This window comes from Hyperolius riggenbachi, chromosome 8 (assembly GCF_040937935.1).
Source record: "Hyperolius riggenbachi isolate aHypRig1 chromosome 8, aHypRig1.pri, whole genome shotgun sequence".
In the NCBI taxonomy this organism is placed as follows: Eukaryota; Metazoa; Chordata; class Amphibia; order Anura; family Hyperoliidae; genus Hyperolius; species Hyperolius riggenbachi.
Window position 1 is genome coordinate 159,179,178 of NC_090653.1, and position 19,313 is coordinate 159,198,490.

The window sequence follows — 19,313 nt, forward strand, 5'->3', positions numbered from 1 at the left end:
AGGATCAGCCCCTATGGTTTGGGGGCTCTGTAAGAGAGGTGTCCTGGAAGGCGGTTGAGGGATGGGTCCTGGTTTTTTTTTGTTGGAATCTTTTAGAATCTTTAATAAGGTGACCCCCAGATATCCGTCCCCCTATACCTATTTAAAAATAAAAAATTGAATAGTACACGTTATTAGTAGAAATAAATACTTTTTTCTGATTTTCATCTGTCACTTCTTTCTTGTTTCAATTGTTTATTCTCCCTTAAATCTTAATTGAAGTGTCTTCTGGCCGCCACTCTGGTGACCACCCATCACTCTGCTGCTGGCTGCCTGGACCATCTGCTTCACTTCTGCTGTTTGCTGCTACAGTACACAGCTCATCACTCCTTCTTTATGCCAGCTCTCTGGCAATACCAATCAGGGACCCCCAGCATCTTCGAGCCTCCTGCCAGAGCTACCCATGCATCTATGCTTTTAACTAATGAGAATCATTCCTGAGGAGATAAAGCCTCTCTGCAATACATTTTTCATCTTGCCACTATTTTACCTTCATAGTCTCATATTGCGGAAGAGGGGATGGGCTTTAGGAGGGGGATTAAGGGTTAGGCACCATGAGGGGGGGATGGGTTGGTTAGGGATAGGCACCACCAGGGGTTTTTATGGGTTAGGCACCACCGGAGGGGGGGGGGTCCTAATGGTTAGGCACCACCAAAGGAGGGTTCTGTGTGAGAGTAGGGTTAGGTTTAGCCAGAGTAAAATATCGGTAAACATTACCGATATTTTACTATCTAAATTCACTAGTACAATATCTCTAACCTTAGTGATATTTTACTAGCGGCAATCCACACACCCTTTTTTCCAGACGCCTTTATTTCATGTACGCCTGTAAGAGGAATGGGAAGTCTCTCTAGGATCCAGAGCCTTCCCTCTTCATAGGTGCTTATAAATTATTATTTTTTATTGCTTCAGTATCATTTTTAAAAATGTTTTAACCTCTTGAGGACCGCAGTGTTAAACCCCCCTAAAGACCAGGCAATTTTTCATTAAATTGGCCACTGCAGCTGCAGGGCCACACGACACAGCACGCAAGTGATTCCCCCCCCCCTTTACTCCCCACCAACAGAACTCTCTGTTGGTGGGGTCTAATCACCCCCCCAGTTGTGTGTTTGTTTGTCTGTGTTTGTTTATTTATGTTGTTTTTTTTAAAATAAAAAGTGTTTTTTTATATATATTTTATATTTCAGCCAATCCCTGTGATCAGCTGTCTTAAGCCCCGTCTACACGGGGAGATGTGATGCTAATCGAGCCGCCGGATCGCCTCTTCCGCATCCTCGCGCGTACCCACCGCGTTTCCGCTCGCCGCGCGTGCGTCGTATTCGATCCCCCGCTCGTCCCCGCCCGGTGCCGCTCATCTTCCGCTCGATTCCCTGCCATTGTTCCCTCGTGGGAGATGAGCAGAGAATCGGCGGCTCACAGATCGGACCTGTCGGAACTTATCAATCGAGCCGCATCAGCGGCTCGATTGATAAGGAACATCGCCGCCTCATCTACGCGTGTAGATGAGGCTATAGGCCTCAGCCGATCACCTCTGTGTCTCAGGAGGGGACAGCCGTGTGACAGCTCTGCTGCATTTTGCAGCCCTGTACGTGTAATTAGATGGCGATTACGCCGTCTACCAGTCTCCCACTGAAGGCTCCGCTCCGCCCACCAAGCAGGAGATGCACGCGGACCCTGCGCGCAATCTCCTGCAAAACAGAGCCCAAGGACTTTACGCCGCTCGGCGTTAGGCGGCCCTGGGGCTGCCGCCGTGCCCACGTCCATCGGCGTGACGTGGTCGGCTAGAGGTTAGGTATCATCAATACGAGGTTAGCGACTAACACTCCGAGTGATTGTGATCTCATCTCTCACTGGGGAAATTAGGGAATTTTAAGAGACCATCCCCCCTCTAATGCTTATTGCCATACCACCAGTCTATATTTCTCATTAACACAGATGCTGAATAATTTGTATAAATGTTAGGGAAAGATACACCCCTCCCGATCTCTCTCCTTTATACATGATTAAAGTCTCTTCTCAATCTTTGAGGGGCCTTGTCTCCAAACTCATTTCTCGAATTCTATGAAAACATACATTATTTATCTTCATCAGTAATGTTTGAAATAGATACAATAATTTGTTCAAGAAATCATCATCATTACATTGATGCAATCAAACCTACTGATGGCAAGTTTGTTTCACCTAATCAAGTCCATCTTTAACGGTTTAAAGAAATTAATGTGATTCTTTTGAAAATGCTCAACACATATACTGAGGTCCATACTCCCCTTCTATCTAAATGATTTTACACTCTACTTACAGTGAAAAGCTAATTTAAACCCCAGCAGTTCTTTATGTGTGACAGTCAGTTGGAATACCTCGGATGTCTCATGGGTAACCTAATCATTTCCCCAAACTTCCCACCTTCCAGTCTTTGAATAAAATATAGGAATTCTACTGGGCTTGTCACATAAAACAGAAGGTCATCAGCATAAGGTTAGACCTTGTGCCTCTCTTACCCGCAGCTTTATTCCTTTAACATCCCTGCTCTCCATTATCCTGCATAATAATGGTTTCATGTACAACACAGATATTAAAGGGAGCAACCACGCCTTGTACCATTTATAATTCTTAGAGGTGCTGACAACTCCCCATTTACAATTTTGCTTACAGCCCCCAAATACAACTACACAATCCACAACCTCATGCTTAAGCCTAAGCATATACATTTAAAGGTTCGCCGATAAAGCACCAATTAACCCTATCAAGTGGTGATCAAGTTATCCCAAGCCTCCCTTCCCAATACAAAACCTGTAATCATTGTAAGTCCTGAAGGTATAGATTCAGTCTTCTTGCTTACATAGTATTGATAAACTTAAGATCAACATTCCCTAATGGAATGGTATGATAACTGCTTGCCTTCAGTGTATGTTTATTTTTTTGTGTATCAGTGCTGTATCTGCTTCTAAGTTATGCTAGGCACACACTATAAGATTAGTGGTAAATCAGGTACATGATTAATTACTTCCTGACATTGATTTTTCTAATATGAATCACCCTACAGCAACTGCTACTTCTGTGCTGCCCAGCCCAGTTCAAAGCAATGTTAAACATGCTTACGTACTGCTTTATTTGTGTCCCTCCAATCCAGTAAAGAACAGACATGTCTGTTTAACAAGTATGTCAGTGGTTGCCCTACATATCACAACTGACCAAGACCATTGACCATAACTTAAACTGATGCTCATAAACTCTTCAGATGGATGATGTCATCCAATACAACCATAAGTTATATGTTCAGATTTAGTTCTTCATTAACTCATGGCTTTATTAATTCACCATGAAGCTAATGTTCCTATACTACTGGGGGGTTCTTTTTTTAAGGCAGTAAGTTATAAAGCATACTGCATAGCAAAAAATGCCAGATACATGCACTTGTACAAAGGTGATGTGCTACGTCCTCGCTGATTCTTTAGTTAGGACTTAGCACATCGCCTTTGTGCAAGCACACGTAAGTGGGATTTTATGCTATACAGTACATATTATCTTTTACTACTTTGCCAATGATCCACTCTGGTCTTGAAAGCATTAGCTTGAATGTAAATTAAAGCGGAATATAACCCTGCATTTCAGCTTTGCTCTAAAACATTATTTACAGCATATTATATGCAACCAGCATTTTTTTTTTACTAGACTAGTTACATTGTGTTTACTTAAATGTATCTATCTAAACTTTGGATGTGTCTGCATTTCTCTCCATGGAACTTTAAAGCTCTGTGTGTAACCCTTCCAATGCTGGTCTAGTAAAAAAAAAAATGCTGGTTGCATAAAATATGCTGTAAATAATGTTTTAGAGCAAAGTTTAAAGGGACACTTAAGTCAAACAAAAAAATTAGTTTTACTCACCTAGGGCTTCCAATAGCCCCCTGCAGCTGTCCGGTACCCTCGCCGTCTCCCTCCGATCCTTCTGGCCCCGCCGGCAGCCACTTCCTGTTTCGGTTACAGGAGCTGACAGGCTGGGGATGCGAGTGATTCTTCGCGTTACTGGCCACAATAGCGCCATCTAAGCTGCTATAGCATATATCATATACCATATAGCAGCATAGAGGGTGCCAATGTGTCTGGGAACGCGAAGAATCACTCGCGTCCCCAGCCTGTCAGCTCCTGTCACCGAAACAGGAAGTGGCTGCCGGCGGGATCAGGAGGATCGGAGGGAGACGGCAATGGTACCGGACAGCTGCAGGGGGCTATTGGAAGCCCTAGGTGAGTAAAACTCATTTTTTTTGTTTGACTTAAGTGTCCCTTTAAATGCAGGGTTATATTCTGCTTTCGGGGTATGCCAAACAGGAGGTTTTCTCAGGCCCTGCTGGGCCGATTTGCATAATTTGCATAATTTTTTTTTTGCTGCACGCAGCTAGCACTTTGCTAGCTGCGTGAGCACACCGAGCGCCGCCGCTCCGTGCCGATTCACCGCTATCAGTCGCACCGCCCCCCCAGACCCCGTGCGCTGCCTGGCCAATCAGTGCCAGGCAGCGCTGAGGGGTGGATCGGGACTCCCTTAGACATCACGACGTCCATGACGTCGGAGACGTCATCCCGCCCCGTCGCCATGGCGACGGGGAAGCCCTCCAGGAAATCCCGTTCTTTGAACGGGATTTCCTGATCGGAGATCGCCGGAGGCGATCGAAGCGGGCGGGGGGATGCCGCTGCACAGCGGCTATCATGTAGTGAGCCCTGGGCTCGCTACATGATTTAAAACATTTTTTTTTAAAAAGACTGCTGCGCTGCCTCCTGGCGGATTTTAATAGACTGCCAGGAGGGTTAAGAATGTTGTGTAGATGTGGGAAGCAAAGCATCATGCTCTTAAAGAGAATTCGAGGTGGGTTTGATAAATCATATTAGGACACAGAGGCAAGCTGTGTATACAATGCCTCTGTGTCCTTTCATGGCTCCTCCAGCCCACCCCCCTCCCCCCCAGGCTCTGCTGTCCCCCTATAACAAAAGCTAGTGACATGCATATTGTCGCTATCCTGTTATTTACCTCATACTGCCACTCCCCCGCCTCCTGTATAGCGCGGCTCCCCGCCTGTGCCCCTTCTCTCTCCGCTTCTGTAAGCCGATTGGAGGAAGCTTACGGAGGCAGGGAGGGAAGGGACACAGGCGGGGAGCTATACAAGAGGCGGGGGAGTGGCAGCATGAGGTAAATAACAGGCTAGCGACAATCTGCGTGTCGCTAGCCTGGCGCTTTTGTTATTGGGGGACAGCAGAGCCTGGGGGGGGGGGGGTAGAGGAGCAATGAAAGGACACTGAGGCTGGTTATTGTATACACAACTTGCCTCTGTGTCCTAATATGATTGGTCAAACCCACCTCGGGTTCTCTTTAAAGAGAGGTAAAAGCCTTAAAGAGAGTCTGAAGCGAGAATAAATCTCGCTTCAGACCTCATAGATAGCAGGGGCATGTGTGCCCCTGCTAAAACGCCGATATCCCGCGGCTTAACGGGGGTCCCTTCACCCCCAAATCCCCTCCGTGCAGCCGGGGAGCGCTTCCGCATTGGGGCAGGGCTAACCGCCGCAGCCCTTCCTCATGCGCGTCTATCAGACGCGTACCTCCGCCTCTTCCCCTCCCCTCTCAGTCTTCCTTCACTGAGAGGGGAGAGGCGGCGATGCGCGTCTGATAGACGCGACTAGAGGCAGGGCTGCAGCCGTTAGCCCTGCCTCCAGGAAGAAAAAATTCACGACCAAGTTTTGAGGGGGTGGGTTTGAGGGTGAAGGGACCCCCGTTTAGCCGCGGGATAGCGGCGTTTTAGCAGGGGCACACATGCCCCTGCTAACTATGAGCTCTGAAGTGAGATTTATTCTCGCTTCAGAGTCTCTTTAATGAAACCATCACTTCTACACTTTACAATAAACAGCACTGTTACCTATCTGGCATTGAAGTTTTAGCATTTAGGATTTTATTAATTAGCTCATAAAACTTATCAGTGGTGATGGGCTTTCAGGGAGTGCCAATATACTGTACACTCCTCCAGGCTCCAGCTTTCCTAATTTGACAATTCTTAGGTACTCAAGGATTACCCTGCAAGAGTATCCTATTCCTTGTTTAGTTTTTTATCTGAGTTAGCATTATATGATTCAAAACAATATAACAATAAACTCTTTGTTAAATTTTGTGTCCTTTATTTCTGGGATATAATTATTTATGTGTAACTAATTTAAAGCTGTTGACAATAGCCTATCGTTGTTATTCTTAAATTCATAGAATGTCTTCTGATATGTTTTAAGCCTCATAAATGTCTTAATATATTTTATAATTCCTTATTTATTCACATTTATGAACTATCTATGAAAGAAATTGGACACTGTTGTAAAGATTCAAACTTACGCCTTTTCGTTTTTGTTATTTTCGTGATCGAAATCGCGGCCGCCATCTTGGATTCCTTATTCAGCATTGTATTATGCAGGACGACACTTTCCCCCGTGTCGGCAGCTCCATTCAGTGCAATGCAATGAAATACAAGGAACCTAGGGGGATATAATTACAAACATCATGCCGGTAGGTGTGAGGATATAATTAATTAGTTGTGGGTATGCTTAAAGGCATACCCACAGGCACTGCTCGGAGTCCCTTTAACATCCCTGCTCTCCATTATCCTGCATAATAATGGTTTCATGTACAACACAGATATTAAAGGGGGCAACCATGCCTTGTACCATTTATAATTCTTAGAGGTGCTGACAACTCCCCATTTACAATTTTGCTTAAAGCCCACAAATACAACTACACAATCCACAACCTCATGCTTAAGCCTAAGCATATACATTTAAAGGTTCGCCGATAAAGCACCAATTAACCCTATCAAGTGGTGATCAAGTTATCCCAAGCCTCCCTTCCCAATACAAAACCTGTAATCATTGTAAGTCCTGAAGTATAGATTCAGTCTTCTTGCTTACATAGTATTGATAAACTTATTGGCTCGTACACACGCCTGACTGCAGCCAACGACAGGTCCATCGACACCTCCCGCTGGGCGGGTTTTCAGCAGACAGTACAGCGTGTCTTAAAGAGAAACTCCAACCAAGAATTGAACTTTATCCCAATCAGTAGCTGATACCCCCTTTTACATGAGAAATCTATTGCTTTTCACAAACAGACCATGTATGACTAATATTGTGGTGAAACCCCACCCACAAGAACCTCTGAGGACCGAGGTACTCTTGGCAGTTTCCTGTTTGTGAACCTTGTTACATTGTGGGAAATAGCTGTTTACAGCTGTCTCCAACTGCCAAAACAGCTAGCAGCAGCTACATAACCTGCCCACAGTAAAAATGTCACCATGTAATAAATGTCAGAATGTAAATCTGGGAGAGGAAAGATTTTACAATCAGCAAACACTGACTAAATAATTTATACATAATTATTGTAAAAATGAAGCACTTTTTTTATTACATTATTTTCACTGGAGTTCCTCTTTAAGATCAACATCCCCTAATGGAACGGTATGATAACTGCTTGCCTTCAGTGAATGTTTATTTTTTTGTGTATCAGTGCTATATCTGCTTCTAAGTTATGCTAGGCACACACTATAAGATAAGTGATTAATTACTTCCTGACATTGATGTTTCTAATATGAATCACCCTACAGCAACTGCTACTTCTGTGCTGCCCAGCCCAGTTCAAAGCAATGTTAAAAATGCTTACGTACTGCTACCATTTGTGCTCCTCCAATCCAGTAAAGAACAGACATGCCTGTTCTTTCTGTTCCCCTGTAGTCCTTTGATATAGTCACAGTAAGCGTTGCCTAGCAACCGTGTGACTTCTCAGCCCTCCTTACAGCCGCTAGCAGCACTGAGACAGGCTGACGCCTTTCCCTCCGCTGTGGTTTCCCACCAAGACCAACGGTCATGTTCAGTTACACCATGCCTCCCTTCCTGCATCCTGGACTCCTCGCTGAGGTCTTGTGTCTGCTGCTAACTGGGGAGCCCAGTCCCTGGCTTCCATCCAAGAGGGACACGAGCTGACTTAGGCTGATCCTTACTGGCAGCCACTACATTCCAGGTGAGACCTATCCTGGACAGGACAGTCGGATTGCTACTTTCTGCCAGTCTCAAAGCATTCTTTTTGTTTTTAGCCAGTTCAAGAAATTGACTTTGTCAATTAGCTGTTATCATCTTATCAAAACCAATTCACTTTAGTTCCAAGCAACATTGAATTACTAATACTAGAGCTCTATATCCACAGAAGAGGAATAGAAAAAAAGTAAACAAAGAATGTTTTCCCCTATTAGATGCCCATCTCCTCATCTTGTGCAGTTTTTTTTGTTGCTTCCTTTCCACCCCTATTTCTCCTCATGTCTTGTTTATTTTCTTCTGTAATCTAAAGTAATACAGTTATTAATATCACTTTTTCTCTCAGAACAGTAGCTTATATCATTCAAGTTCCTATTTTTCATTGCCCAGAATGTCACGTTAAAGGGACTCCGAGGAGTGCCCGAATTTAAAAGAATACACTTACCTGGGGCTTCTTCCAGCTCACCGTAGGCGACGAGGTCCCGCGGCATCTTCCTGGCTCTTCTCATTCAGCCTCCGCCGGCCCCCCGTTATCCGCGACACCCGGGCCTGGTGTTGGACGGCTCTTCCCGGTTATTGACGCAATGCGTCATCACTCCAGCCACCTCGCGTCATCACGGTGGCCGGCGTGACAGGTCTGCGCATGCGCGGAAAACCCACACTCATATCCACTAACAAAAAAAACAAATGCAGCATAGCAGTGCCACACAAAACCCATAATTGTAAGAGAAAATTGTTCCAGTTTTAACCTTCATTATATCATTTCAAATACTATATATTATCAGTATAAATGTAACCCAAAACACCATAATAATAAGGTGAATGTACCAGAGCTAAACAACCTGCATACCTGCATTGTTACAATTAGAATAAAAGCATAGAAAGTTCTCATTCCCACCCCATCAGGTTCTTTTATCTCCCCAATTTCATCCAATGTTTGTGCTATTCTTGTTCCACCCTAAATCCCATTATATCATGTTAATTTCACTTGTGTCATCCAAAGCACTAAAATTAATAGAATGACCTTTTTATCTCCAAACAAAACAATGGCAGACATAATTAAATTCTTATCCTTAATTACCCATAGTGTCACGTTAAATAATTCACATTATTTAGTATATTAATTATGTGTACAGAAAAAACATCAAGTTGTGTGCAACTGCACTACACAGTTTACATTTTTATAAAGGTGAAAAGAGAAAAAATGTAAAAAGTCTGTTGTTCTGGTGATTGAAAATATCTAAAGGTCCATTTTACTTACAAAACAAATTTAAAAGTTCTGCTTAATTTATAATAAAAAAATTAAGGATTCAATGTATATGACAATTTAATAAAAAAAAATATATATATATAATTTGACTAATGATCAAAAAACAATCTAGTATTGATGATCAAGTAAAATCCAAAATCCAGTCTTATTGGAAAAAAAGATTGTTTTTTAAAAATATTCTATTGATTAAAAATAAAATTTACCTTCAATGGAAGATCAAAGAAAGATTAAAAAAACACCTAAGGTATCCTATATAATAATAGGCAACTGTCCCTGTGTACAGCAGGGACAGTTGTCTCTGTGTAGCTGGGTCCGTGCTTTTTGCTACTGCGCATGTGCACAGCACGGACCCAGCCTCACACAGACAGGAGGACAGGGACGGGCCAGGGAGCCAGGCAAGCGTGTGAGCGGGTAGCCGCGTGTGCGGCGGGTGCGTGCGTGTGTCGGGGGCATGCGCATGCGCAGTACACGTGGTGGGCGGCGAAAAACATAGACCCTAGAGCCCGTTTTTAAACAGGCTTGGGTCTGCTAGTTTGGTTAATAATAAAGTGGAAAAAATTGGGGGTGGAAAAACACATTTCTAGTAAAAAAAAAAAAAAACAACAACAAATCACTCTACTTTCACTATCAAAAACTTTTAAAGGAATGTTTTATTGAACAGAGGGGTAAAAACATTGTTATTGTCACTATAGAAAAAAATTTAATCTTTGTTTAGTTAATGGTGAAAAATATACCATGGAAAAAGTGTAACTCTCTTCGTAATTTTTTAAAATTCCTTATGCACTTAAGAACCACTGGTTTGTTTACCCTAAGATATGTAAAGCTAAAGGTGAAACCCCAACAGTACAGGTTTTTTTCCATAGATTTAAACCTTCCTGTAACCAGGTGCCAAGTGTCCCTTTAATACAACAGCCTAGTTAATAAATCTGTGAAAAAGGACATTGTTCAATTCTGATCTATGACAGAACCTTTCTGGAGTGTAGGTCAGTGAATTTCTTCTTTGAGATTAGGAAGGTTAAAGTGTTTAATGTTGTGGGATCACACTCCTGGAGTACCTGGGTGGTAAGCAAAGAGCGCAATGGTGCAGTACCATTAATTTAGGGAGTATTGTAAGTACCGTATATAAATTATACTCTCAAAGATGGGTTGCCGTTACCGTAAATAAACTGTTCCTGCTCAGCTTTCCAGGTTCTGCCGGATGCTGAATGGTCGCTCTCCTAGTTGTAGTTTTGGGTATAGCTATTATTGCCAATGAAGGTCTGACTGGAATCTGTGGGAATGGAGGCACCCAGTGTATTAGATTATTGGCTTTCTATTAGCATAAAAAAATCATAAAAAAGAGAAGTAATCTCTTACCTTTCCGGAAAAAGATAGGACACCAGGTCAACTGGAAACATTGTTTTTATTCTAAACACACATACACAAGTCTGTCTGTGTTTTGAATAAAACATCTTTTCCAGTTGAGCTGGTGTCCTAGCTTCCAGCTTTTTTATGAATTTTTATGCTAATAGAAAACCCACTAATCTAATACTCTGGGTACCTCTATCCCCAAAGATTATTTTCTGAGAGCATTTTATCCCTCCAAGGACCACAGAGAATTTCTGCCATCCATCTGTTTGTTTGTTTTTTTCTTCAAGCAAGATCACCACATCAGGAATATATATCTATATCTATATTTATTTTTTTTGGGGGGGGGTTACCCCAGGAACTACGTACCCCAACCTACAGGCCGCCTAACTACTGTAAGAGATTTTCTAATTTATGGATGTAGGTCATGAACACGTGTCCATATGTAGCTAGATGCAGGTGTTATGTATTATGTTGAAAATATTAATAAAGATGAATAGGTGTGTTGAGTATGATCGCTGTGCAAGGCTTGGGGTACACTTTGTCATGATAGTTGGGTCTCAGGTGTTAGAATACTCTGTGCCTGTAGACTCCTGAGATGTAAATACTGCTGACATCTCATGCTCAAAGGATCTCAGATTGCACCACCCATGTGCAATATTAGTGGCATTTACTAGACATCATAATAAAATGAGGGGGGGGGGGGGGGGGGGGACAAAATGCAAAAAAACAATTGTACCACTTCTACTACTTCTACTTTTTTTGTGTGAACTGATTCTGCTAAGCTAGGTAAAGAAAAGTGAAGAGTACTTTGTCACCCTGTGCCTGTACACACTCTCTCTCATTTCCAGTCACATATTTCTCTTTCAGCAAGATTTCAGATGAACAGGATAGAAATAGCAATTTAAAAAAAAAAAACATATGGGTGTAGGGCAGCATGATGGCGTAGTGGTTAGCGCTCTCGCCTTGCGGCGCTGGGTCCCCGATTCAAATCCCAGCCAGGTCAACATCTGCAAGGAGTTTGTATGTTTTCTCCGTGTCTGCGTGGGTTTCTTCTTGGCACTCTGGTTTCCTCCCACATCCCAAAAACATACAGATAAGTTAACTGGCTTCCCCCTAAAATTGGCCCTAGACTATGAGACATGCACTACACGATACACACATAGACGTAGACATGGTGGCTGGATGGTGTAATGGTTAAGGGCTCTGCCTCTGACACAGGAGACCAGAGTTCAAATCTCGGCTCTGTCTGTTCAGTAAGCCAGCACCTATTCAGAAGGAGACCTTAGGCAAGTCTCCTAACACTGCTACTGCCTATAGGGCGCGTCCTAGTGGCTGCAGCTCTGGCGCTTTGAGTCCGCCAGGAGAAAAGCACAATATAAATGTTATTTGTCTTGTCATATGACTATGGCAGGGATTAGACTGTGAGCCCCATTGAGGGACGGTTACTGACAAGACAATATACTCTGTACAGGGCTGCGTAATATGTCAGCGCTATACAAATACTTAAATGAATAAATATCTATGTCCTATGAATCCAACATGATATCACTGGCTGCAATATTTTGAACCTTGATTTTTTTGTTTGTTTGTTTGTTTGTTTTATTTGAGTTACTATGCTTTTCATATCATAATTGTTCTTTACTCTGCTTAAAGAGGCACTATTAGCAAAAAACATGCCCATCAAAGAAAACACATATGTAAGTAGATAAATACTTCCTCTACTTACATAACAGATGTATTGCACTGTCCTCGGTTTCCTTCAATATAATTTGATAGTATAAATAAAGGGTCATCCTTTTCATGGCAGGGGCCATCTTGATTCCTCCGGGTATATTCTTCCCCCTCCCCGCACCCCCCTCCTCCCCGCACTTATCCTCAGCACAGCGGGGAGGAAAAGCTGCAGCTGGCAAAGACTCGCCTAACAATAGATCCAAGCGCTGCTGTTCCCCCCTATACTCTCTGCACTACCACCGGCGGCAGTGCAGAGAGTATGGGGGGAACTGCAGTGCCTGGGAACATTATTCCTGGAGTCTGTGCGCTGCCTTTATCCTTCCCCAAAGTTCTGTGCGGGGAAGAAGGATAATGTGGCGGGCGGCAGAAGGGCAGAAGGGGGGCGCAGACATCACACTGGAGGAGGGGGGCAGAGGACAGTGAGAGGAGATATCCTCTGGCCCCCCTCCGTGCGCTCTTACAGCGGCTACACCGCCGCAGACAAGGGGAGAGCAGGCGGCCAATCGCAGAGCGGTGATTGACAGAGGCTTTAGCCAATCAGCCTGCCTGTCATTTCTGTTATGCGGCTTTGCATCCTGCAGGCATGGGGAGAGAAAAACCTCCTAGGAAAAAAAGTAAGAAGGATTATAACTCTTTGCATTGCCTTATTACAATCCTTTTGTGTATGTAATAGGCTAAAATAGAAAATAGATTTAACATATTATGCCTAACAGTTACTCTTTAACAATTACCGGTACTTTACTACTGTGCGCCATATTATTATGGCACACGGATACCTCTTCTTTTGCACAACAGTGTACTGAACCAGTGGATGGATTCTCATGGCTAATGGTTTGCTACACGAATGACATTTTCAGGACTTGCTGTTTACTTTGCTGGTGCATTCTGTAGCTGTCAGGAGAGCAGCCAATCAGTGCTGCTCACGTCACATGACTACTTTGATTGTTAGTCACATCAGTCAAGTGTGCAGAGAGAGGAGGACACTTTTGGAAATTTGTACTTTCAACAGAACTCTCCAGGGAGAGAACAGGCAGCTACCAAAAGCATCTGTTTGTCTATTTAACAATACATAAACACAAACCCTATTATCATTAACTAAATAATATTTAAAAAAAAGTATTGCTCTCTTTATTTATAAGAAATATACTTTCTTAGGGCTTAGTGAATCAAGGCTAACACCGCCAGACTGACTTTTCTCTTGGTAAACTATTATTATTCCTGCCTTAAATCTCGTTATAACTCCTCTACTCAAAAAAAAAAATCTCTTTTGATCCCACAGCTCTTTAAAAACGACCAACCTATTTTGTTCCTGGCCTTCTCTTCCAAATTATTTGAACGCCACCATGCTCATTCAGATTTGCCTGACTTTCTCTCTACTAACTTCTTGTTTGACATTCTTTAATCTCCTCACTCCCCTCACCTCACTGAAATAACTCTCCACAAAATAGCCAAAATTCACATGACTTGCTTTCTATTTTTGATTACTTGTCCACTTTGACATTTTCTTGGCCTTTGACACAGTTTATCATCTTATGCTACTTGTCACTCTGTCATCGCTAGAAATCATGAGTGTAGTTTATTTCTACCTATAAGTGTGTTTTTCCTCCTTCTCCAGCTTGTACTTTCCTACATGCCTCCTATCCGTCACTGTATCACAAGGTTTCAGCATCATAGCTCTCCTCTTCTTGATCTACACTCATGGCCTGAAACAGATAATCTTTTGTATTCCAGTACTACTTCTAGGCAGACCTCCATCTAAAGCCTCCAACTTTCTGTCTGCTGTTTCCTTAGTTCTCAAACTTCTTTTCCACTTACTGTAATTACTTTACAGGTATACAACACACCAATAACCTCAACTCATAATGCCATGGAGCAATGTTTGATTTGGAACGCTAATTCAAGCCTTGCATTAGTTATTTTTACTAAACTTTATTTATAAATCACTAACATATTACGCAGAGCTGTACAATAGAGGGCAATACAATGTTAAACAAGGTTAAACAGGGACATTATAGAGTTAAACAATAGTACACAAAATAGTGATGCAACAATAAACAATGTTGCACAAATTGCAAGGCAGGGATAAATGTAGAAAAAGAGTCACTGAGTCAATCAGCGTACACGGCTGCATTCAGAGCCAGAAGCTCTGGCTCACAATGCAGAATTGTACGCCGATCAAATGCACTGGAATGCAGGTGGTAGCCAGGTGAGTTAATCCCACATATCCTGCTCTTGCCTCCCCTGCACTCTGCAGAACATTTTCGCTTTTTGCGAGAGCATTCTCACTCATTCCAAATGTTCAGTAGCCTTCTTTTACTATGACCTACACACATAGACACCAACCAAGAGACACATACCTGTGCAAGTACATTGTTTTAGCAAGATCATGCCTAGCAATGTACACACAATCATGGCCTTCAGCTTGAGCGCATGCTCTAACCAACGCATGAGCAAAGTGGTAAACCATCTTTTCTTGATATATTTCAAGATGGAGTGTTGTAGGGTTACCAAATGTACGTATATATTTCTACCCCGGGACTTACCCATTGACTGGCAGCAACCTTTGACACTACCATCTGCCAGTTTTTGTTAGAAACACTATCATGTGTTTTATATGCACATAAAGACATTGTGATCAAGCTATATACTGTGTGATATTATTCCTGGCAGTATGTAGAATCACACTGAACAAGACTGGAACTTCCCTTTAAAGAGAAACCGTAACCAAGAATTGAACTTTATCCCAATCAGTAGCTGATACCCCCTTTCCCATGAGAGACCAATTCCTTTTCTCAAAGGGATCATCAGGGGGCTCTGTATGGCTGATTTTGTGGTGAAACCCCTCCCACAGTGTGATGTCAGCGCCTCACAGCACTGAGGTACTGACATCACACTGTGGGAGCCTTGTTGCATTGTGGGAAATAACAGCTGTTTCCAACTGCCAAAAATGCAAGCAGCATCTCCTTCCAGTGACATCACCTGCCAGCTGTAAAAATGTCACCATGTGATAAATGTCAGAATGTAAATCAGGGACAGGAAAGATTTTACAATGAGCAAACACTGACTAAATCATTTATACATAATTATTGTAAACATTAAGCACTGTTTTTATTACATTATTTTCACTAGAGTTCCTCTTTAAATGTCCGATTTTATATTTTGTCTAAAATCAATGTATATACTTAAACACAGATACATTTTTGCCTGATTGTCCTTATCTTTTCAGGGTTCTTGAGTACTGGAGATCAGGCAGCTAAAGGAAATTATGGACTTCTTGATCAGATCCAAGCGCTGCGCTGGGTTAGTGAGAATGTGGCGTTTTTTGGTGGTGACCCTCACAGGATCACAGTGTTTGGTTCAGGCATCGGGGCATCTTGCGTCAGCCTTCTCACCTTGTCTCATCACTCTGAAGGTACCCTGGACTGCTACTGCTACTGCTATGTCATGTAAAACTGTGATATTTTGTATGAAATATAGTCTAGGACTAATACTTGTTAAAATCGCAGTATAAACCTAACCGAAATATTCATTACTTCTACTCACAGATCATCTAATGACGCCATCACATTGTACCATGTTTTCATGACTGTATCCTATAACTCCATGTGTGTGTGTCTGTCCCATCACATTAAAGGTTAATGGATCACCTGACATTATTCCATGATTGCATCATCAGATATGTGGGACAGCTCTAAAGGTACAAACTGTTGAAAATTCTTAAATGAACAGCCTTCCATTTCTGCACCCTTTACATCTGTCACCCGCCTTGTATACCATTCCTTTTTTCATCTTGGTGTTCATTTTCTGTTTTCTAATTATTTGTTTTTCTTGCTCTATATTCAAGTTACAGTTCCTTAATCTGTTTTTCGACGCTAATATTATTTAGAGGTGGTTTTATAGGAACATATAATATGTAATAATACCAATAGTTGAAGAAATTTCTCTGCAGTCGGGTTCATTTTCTTTTTGTTTCATCACCTTTTTCTCACACTTCATTTCCCAGTCTTTGTACTCTTTGTCTTCTCTAGTTCTGCCTCCTTTCCTCTCCTCTAATTCCAGTCATTTTTTGTCAGTCTCCCTGTGCTTAGAAAGATCCTCTTGTGCTTGGCTTCTTCGCTGGCACACACTGAGACCAGCTGGGCAGGAAGTTGAGATGCTGATCTCTTTATATCTGTGTCTGTCTTTCTGTCTCACACTGTCTGAGGCTGGGAGTTTAAAAAAAAATAGCAGAAACTCCCACTTCAAAGACGTGAACATAAATGTTATTCTGATGCGGTGTAATAAATAAAACACTGATATGGAACTTCCAATATGAAATGTAAACAGCTATAATGCTAGCTATGTCGTATGGCAAATTGTTTCATAATTAAACCTGGTATTTCATGACAGGTCTGTTCCAGAGAGCTATCATACAAAGTGGATCAGCCCTTTCCAGCTGGGCTGTTAATTATCAACCTGTGAAATATACACGGCTGCTAGCGGAGAAAGTGGGCTGCAATGTGTTAGACACTGTTGACATGGTTGATTGCCTGCGCCAGAAAACTGCCAAAGAATTGGTGGAGCAAGACATCCAACCAGCACGGTATCATGTAGCCTTTGGGCCCGTAATTGATGGAGATGTAATTCCAGATGACCCAGAGATTCTCATGGAACAAGGAGAATTCCTTAACTACGATATAATGCTAGGTGTCAACCAAGGAGAAGGATTGAAGTTTGTGGAAAATGTAGTGGATGCTGAAGATGGAGTTTCAGGAAGTGACTTTGACTACTCAGTGTCAAACTTTGTGGACAATCTCTATGGATACCCTGAAGGCAAAGACACACTTCGTGAGACCATTAAGTTCATGTATACCGATTGGGCTGACCGTGATAATCCTGAGACTCGACGCAAGACATTGGTGGCTTTGTTTACGGATCATCAGTGGGTGGAGCCATCAGTGGTGACTGCAGATTTACATGCTCGTTATGGTTCACCAACTTATTTTTATGCATTTTACCATCACTGTCAGAGCCTGATGAAACCAGCATGGTCTGATGCTGCCCATGGCGATGAGCTACCCTATGTTTTTGGTGTCCCAATGGTAGGCCCAACAGATTTATTCCCTTGCAATTTCTCCAAGAATGATGTGATGCTGAGTGCTGTAGTCATGACCTACTGGACTAACTTTGCCAAGACTGGGTAAGTAAAAAGATTTGTTAAATTACCGTCTAACGAACAACCAGAGTTTTTAATGGATGGAAATATTACATTTTGGAACAGAAATAATAGCATGTTGGTGAATAACTGCATATTTCCCTAGGAAAGTAAGAAGAAACATGATATGTACACAATTAAAGTGCACTTGAAGTGGGTTCAAAATGATTGAACAAGTGATGTCACTGTAATGAGTTTGCTTGCACAGCATTATCCTACCATACTTCCTGTCCTGCTTATTAAGCCAGCAAAATCTCATGTGTCAAAGTTGGCTAAACCCAACTGCCAGTTTGTTTGTGCAGCCGTATTCAGAATGCCATTCCTTACTTCAGGGTTACCTACCTAAACCTACCCCCCCTCCCATTAGAAATCTCTGGGCTCCATACTGGGAGAGATTAAATGTATTTACATTGGGCTTCTTCCAGCCTCTTGCAGTCTATCTTGTCCCTCGCTATAGTTACACTGCCCTCCAAGGTCTGCTGTCCCCTCTGAAAGATCCCCTACCATAGTTATGGTTGCAGAGTCTGCAAATGCGCATCTGCGTGACTCTCTCAATGTCGCTTCTGTGGCTGGAGGCATTCTGCCCTTGAGCAGTTTACAAAGGCTTAAACTGCGCAAGTGCAGAATGCTATCAGCCACAGGAATATGATTGAAAGAGGGGCACAAACTGGAGGGCAGGGGAACTACAGCAAGGGACTCGATAGACTGGTATGGGCTGGAAGAAGCCCCAGGTAAGTAAATCTATCCCCCCCACAACCCCCCACCAACGCCTAACTGTCCACCTGCTGCAAACCCGATATACCGTACATGCCACATAAACAAAAAATATCTGGCACCACAGACAGGGTCGAGAGATAAGGTTCTCCAGCACTAGCGGTGGAGAACCCAAAGTGCGCCTCCCTCCACACTTTGCCCACCCAAATATAGGTAGCAAATTTGCCCCAGTATTTTCTCCCTCCCCAGTACAATAGCCAGATTTACCCCCATACAGTATTATGCAGCACCCCTTCCCAGTAAAATAGCCAGATGTTTCCCTTCCCAGTATAGTAGCCAGATGTGCTCCCCTTCCCAGTGTAGTAGCCATATGTACCGCACGTCTCCCCCTAGTATAGTAGTCAGATGTGGCCCCCTCCCCCCCAGTATAGCAGTCAGATGTCCCCCTTTCCCTCTCTCCCACTGTAGTAGTCAGCTGTGCCCATTCCCTCTCCCAGTATAGTAGTCAGATGAGGCCCTCCTCCCCCGCAGTATAGTAGTCAGATGTGCCCTCTCCCTCAGGATAATAGTTAGATGTGGCCCTTCCTCCCCGAGTATGGTAGTCAGATGTGCCCCATCCTCCCTCTCCCCCAGTATAGTAGTTAGGTTTGCCCCCTCCACCAGCGTGGTAGTCAGATGTGCCCATGGTAGTCAGATGTGCCCGCGGTAGTCAGATGTTTCCCTCACTGCCCTTCTCCCCAGTATACAAATCAGATGTGCTTACTCTCTTCCAATATGATGGTAGTCACCCTACCTCTCCCCCTCCCCCAGTATGGAAGTCAGATGTGCCCCCCTCTCCCCCAGTATAGTAGTCAGATGCCCCCCCCCCCCTCCCTCAGTATAGTATTTAGATGTGCCCCTCTCCCTTCCATTATGGTAGTTAGGTGTCTCCCATCCCCCACCTTCCCCCCAGCATTATGGAGCACAGTG

At 43.1% G+C, this 19,313-nt stretch overlaps 1 protein-coding gene across 4 annotated transcripts in view; it reads left to right on the forward strand.

Moving 5' to 3' along the window:
- NLGN3 (neuroligin 3) overlaps positions 1–19,313 on the forward strand; it is a 285,082-nt gene that overhangs the window by 248,727 nt on the left and 17,042 nt on the right. For all 4 annotated transcript variants that reach the window (XM_068247607.1, XM_068247606.1, XM_068247609.1 and 1 more), the window contains 2 exons: positions 15,663–15,848; positions 16,826–17,615. In XM_068247607.1, coding sequence (XP_068103708.1) covers positions 15,663–15,848; positions 16,826–17,615 — 976 coding nt within the window. The remainder of the gene's footprint in view (positions 1–15,662; positions 15,849–16,825; positions 17,616–19,313) is intronic.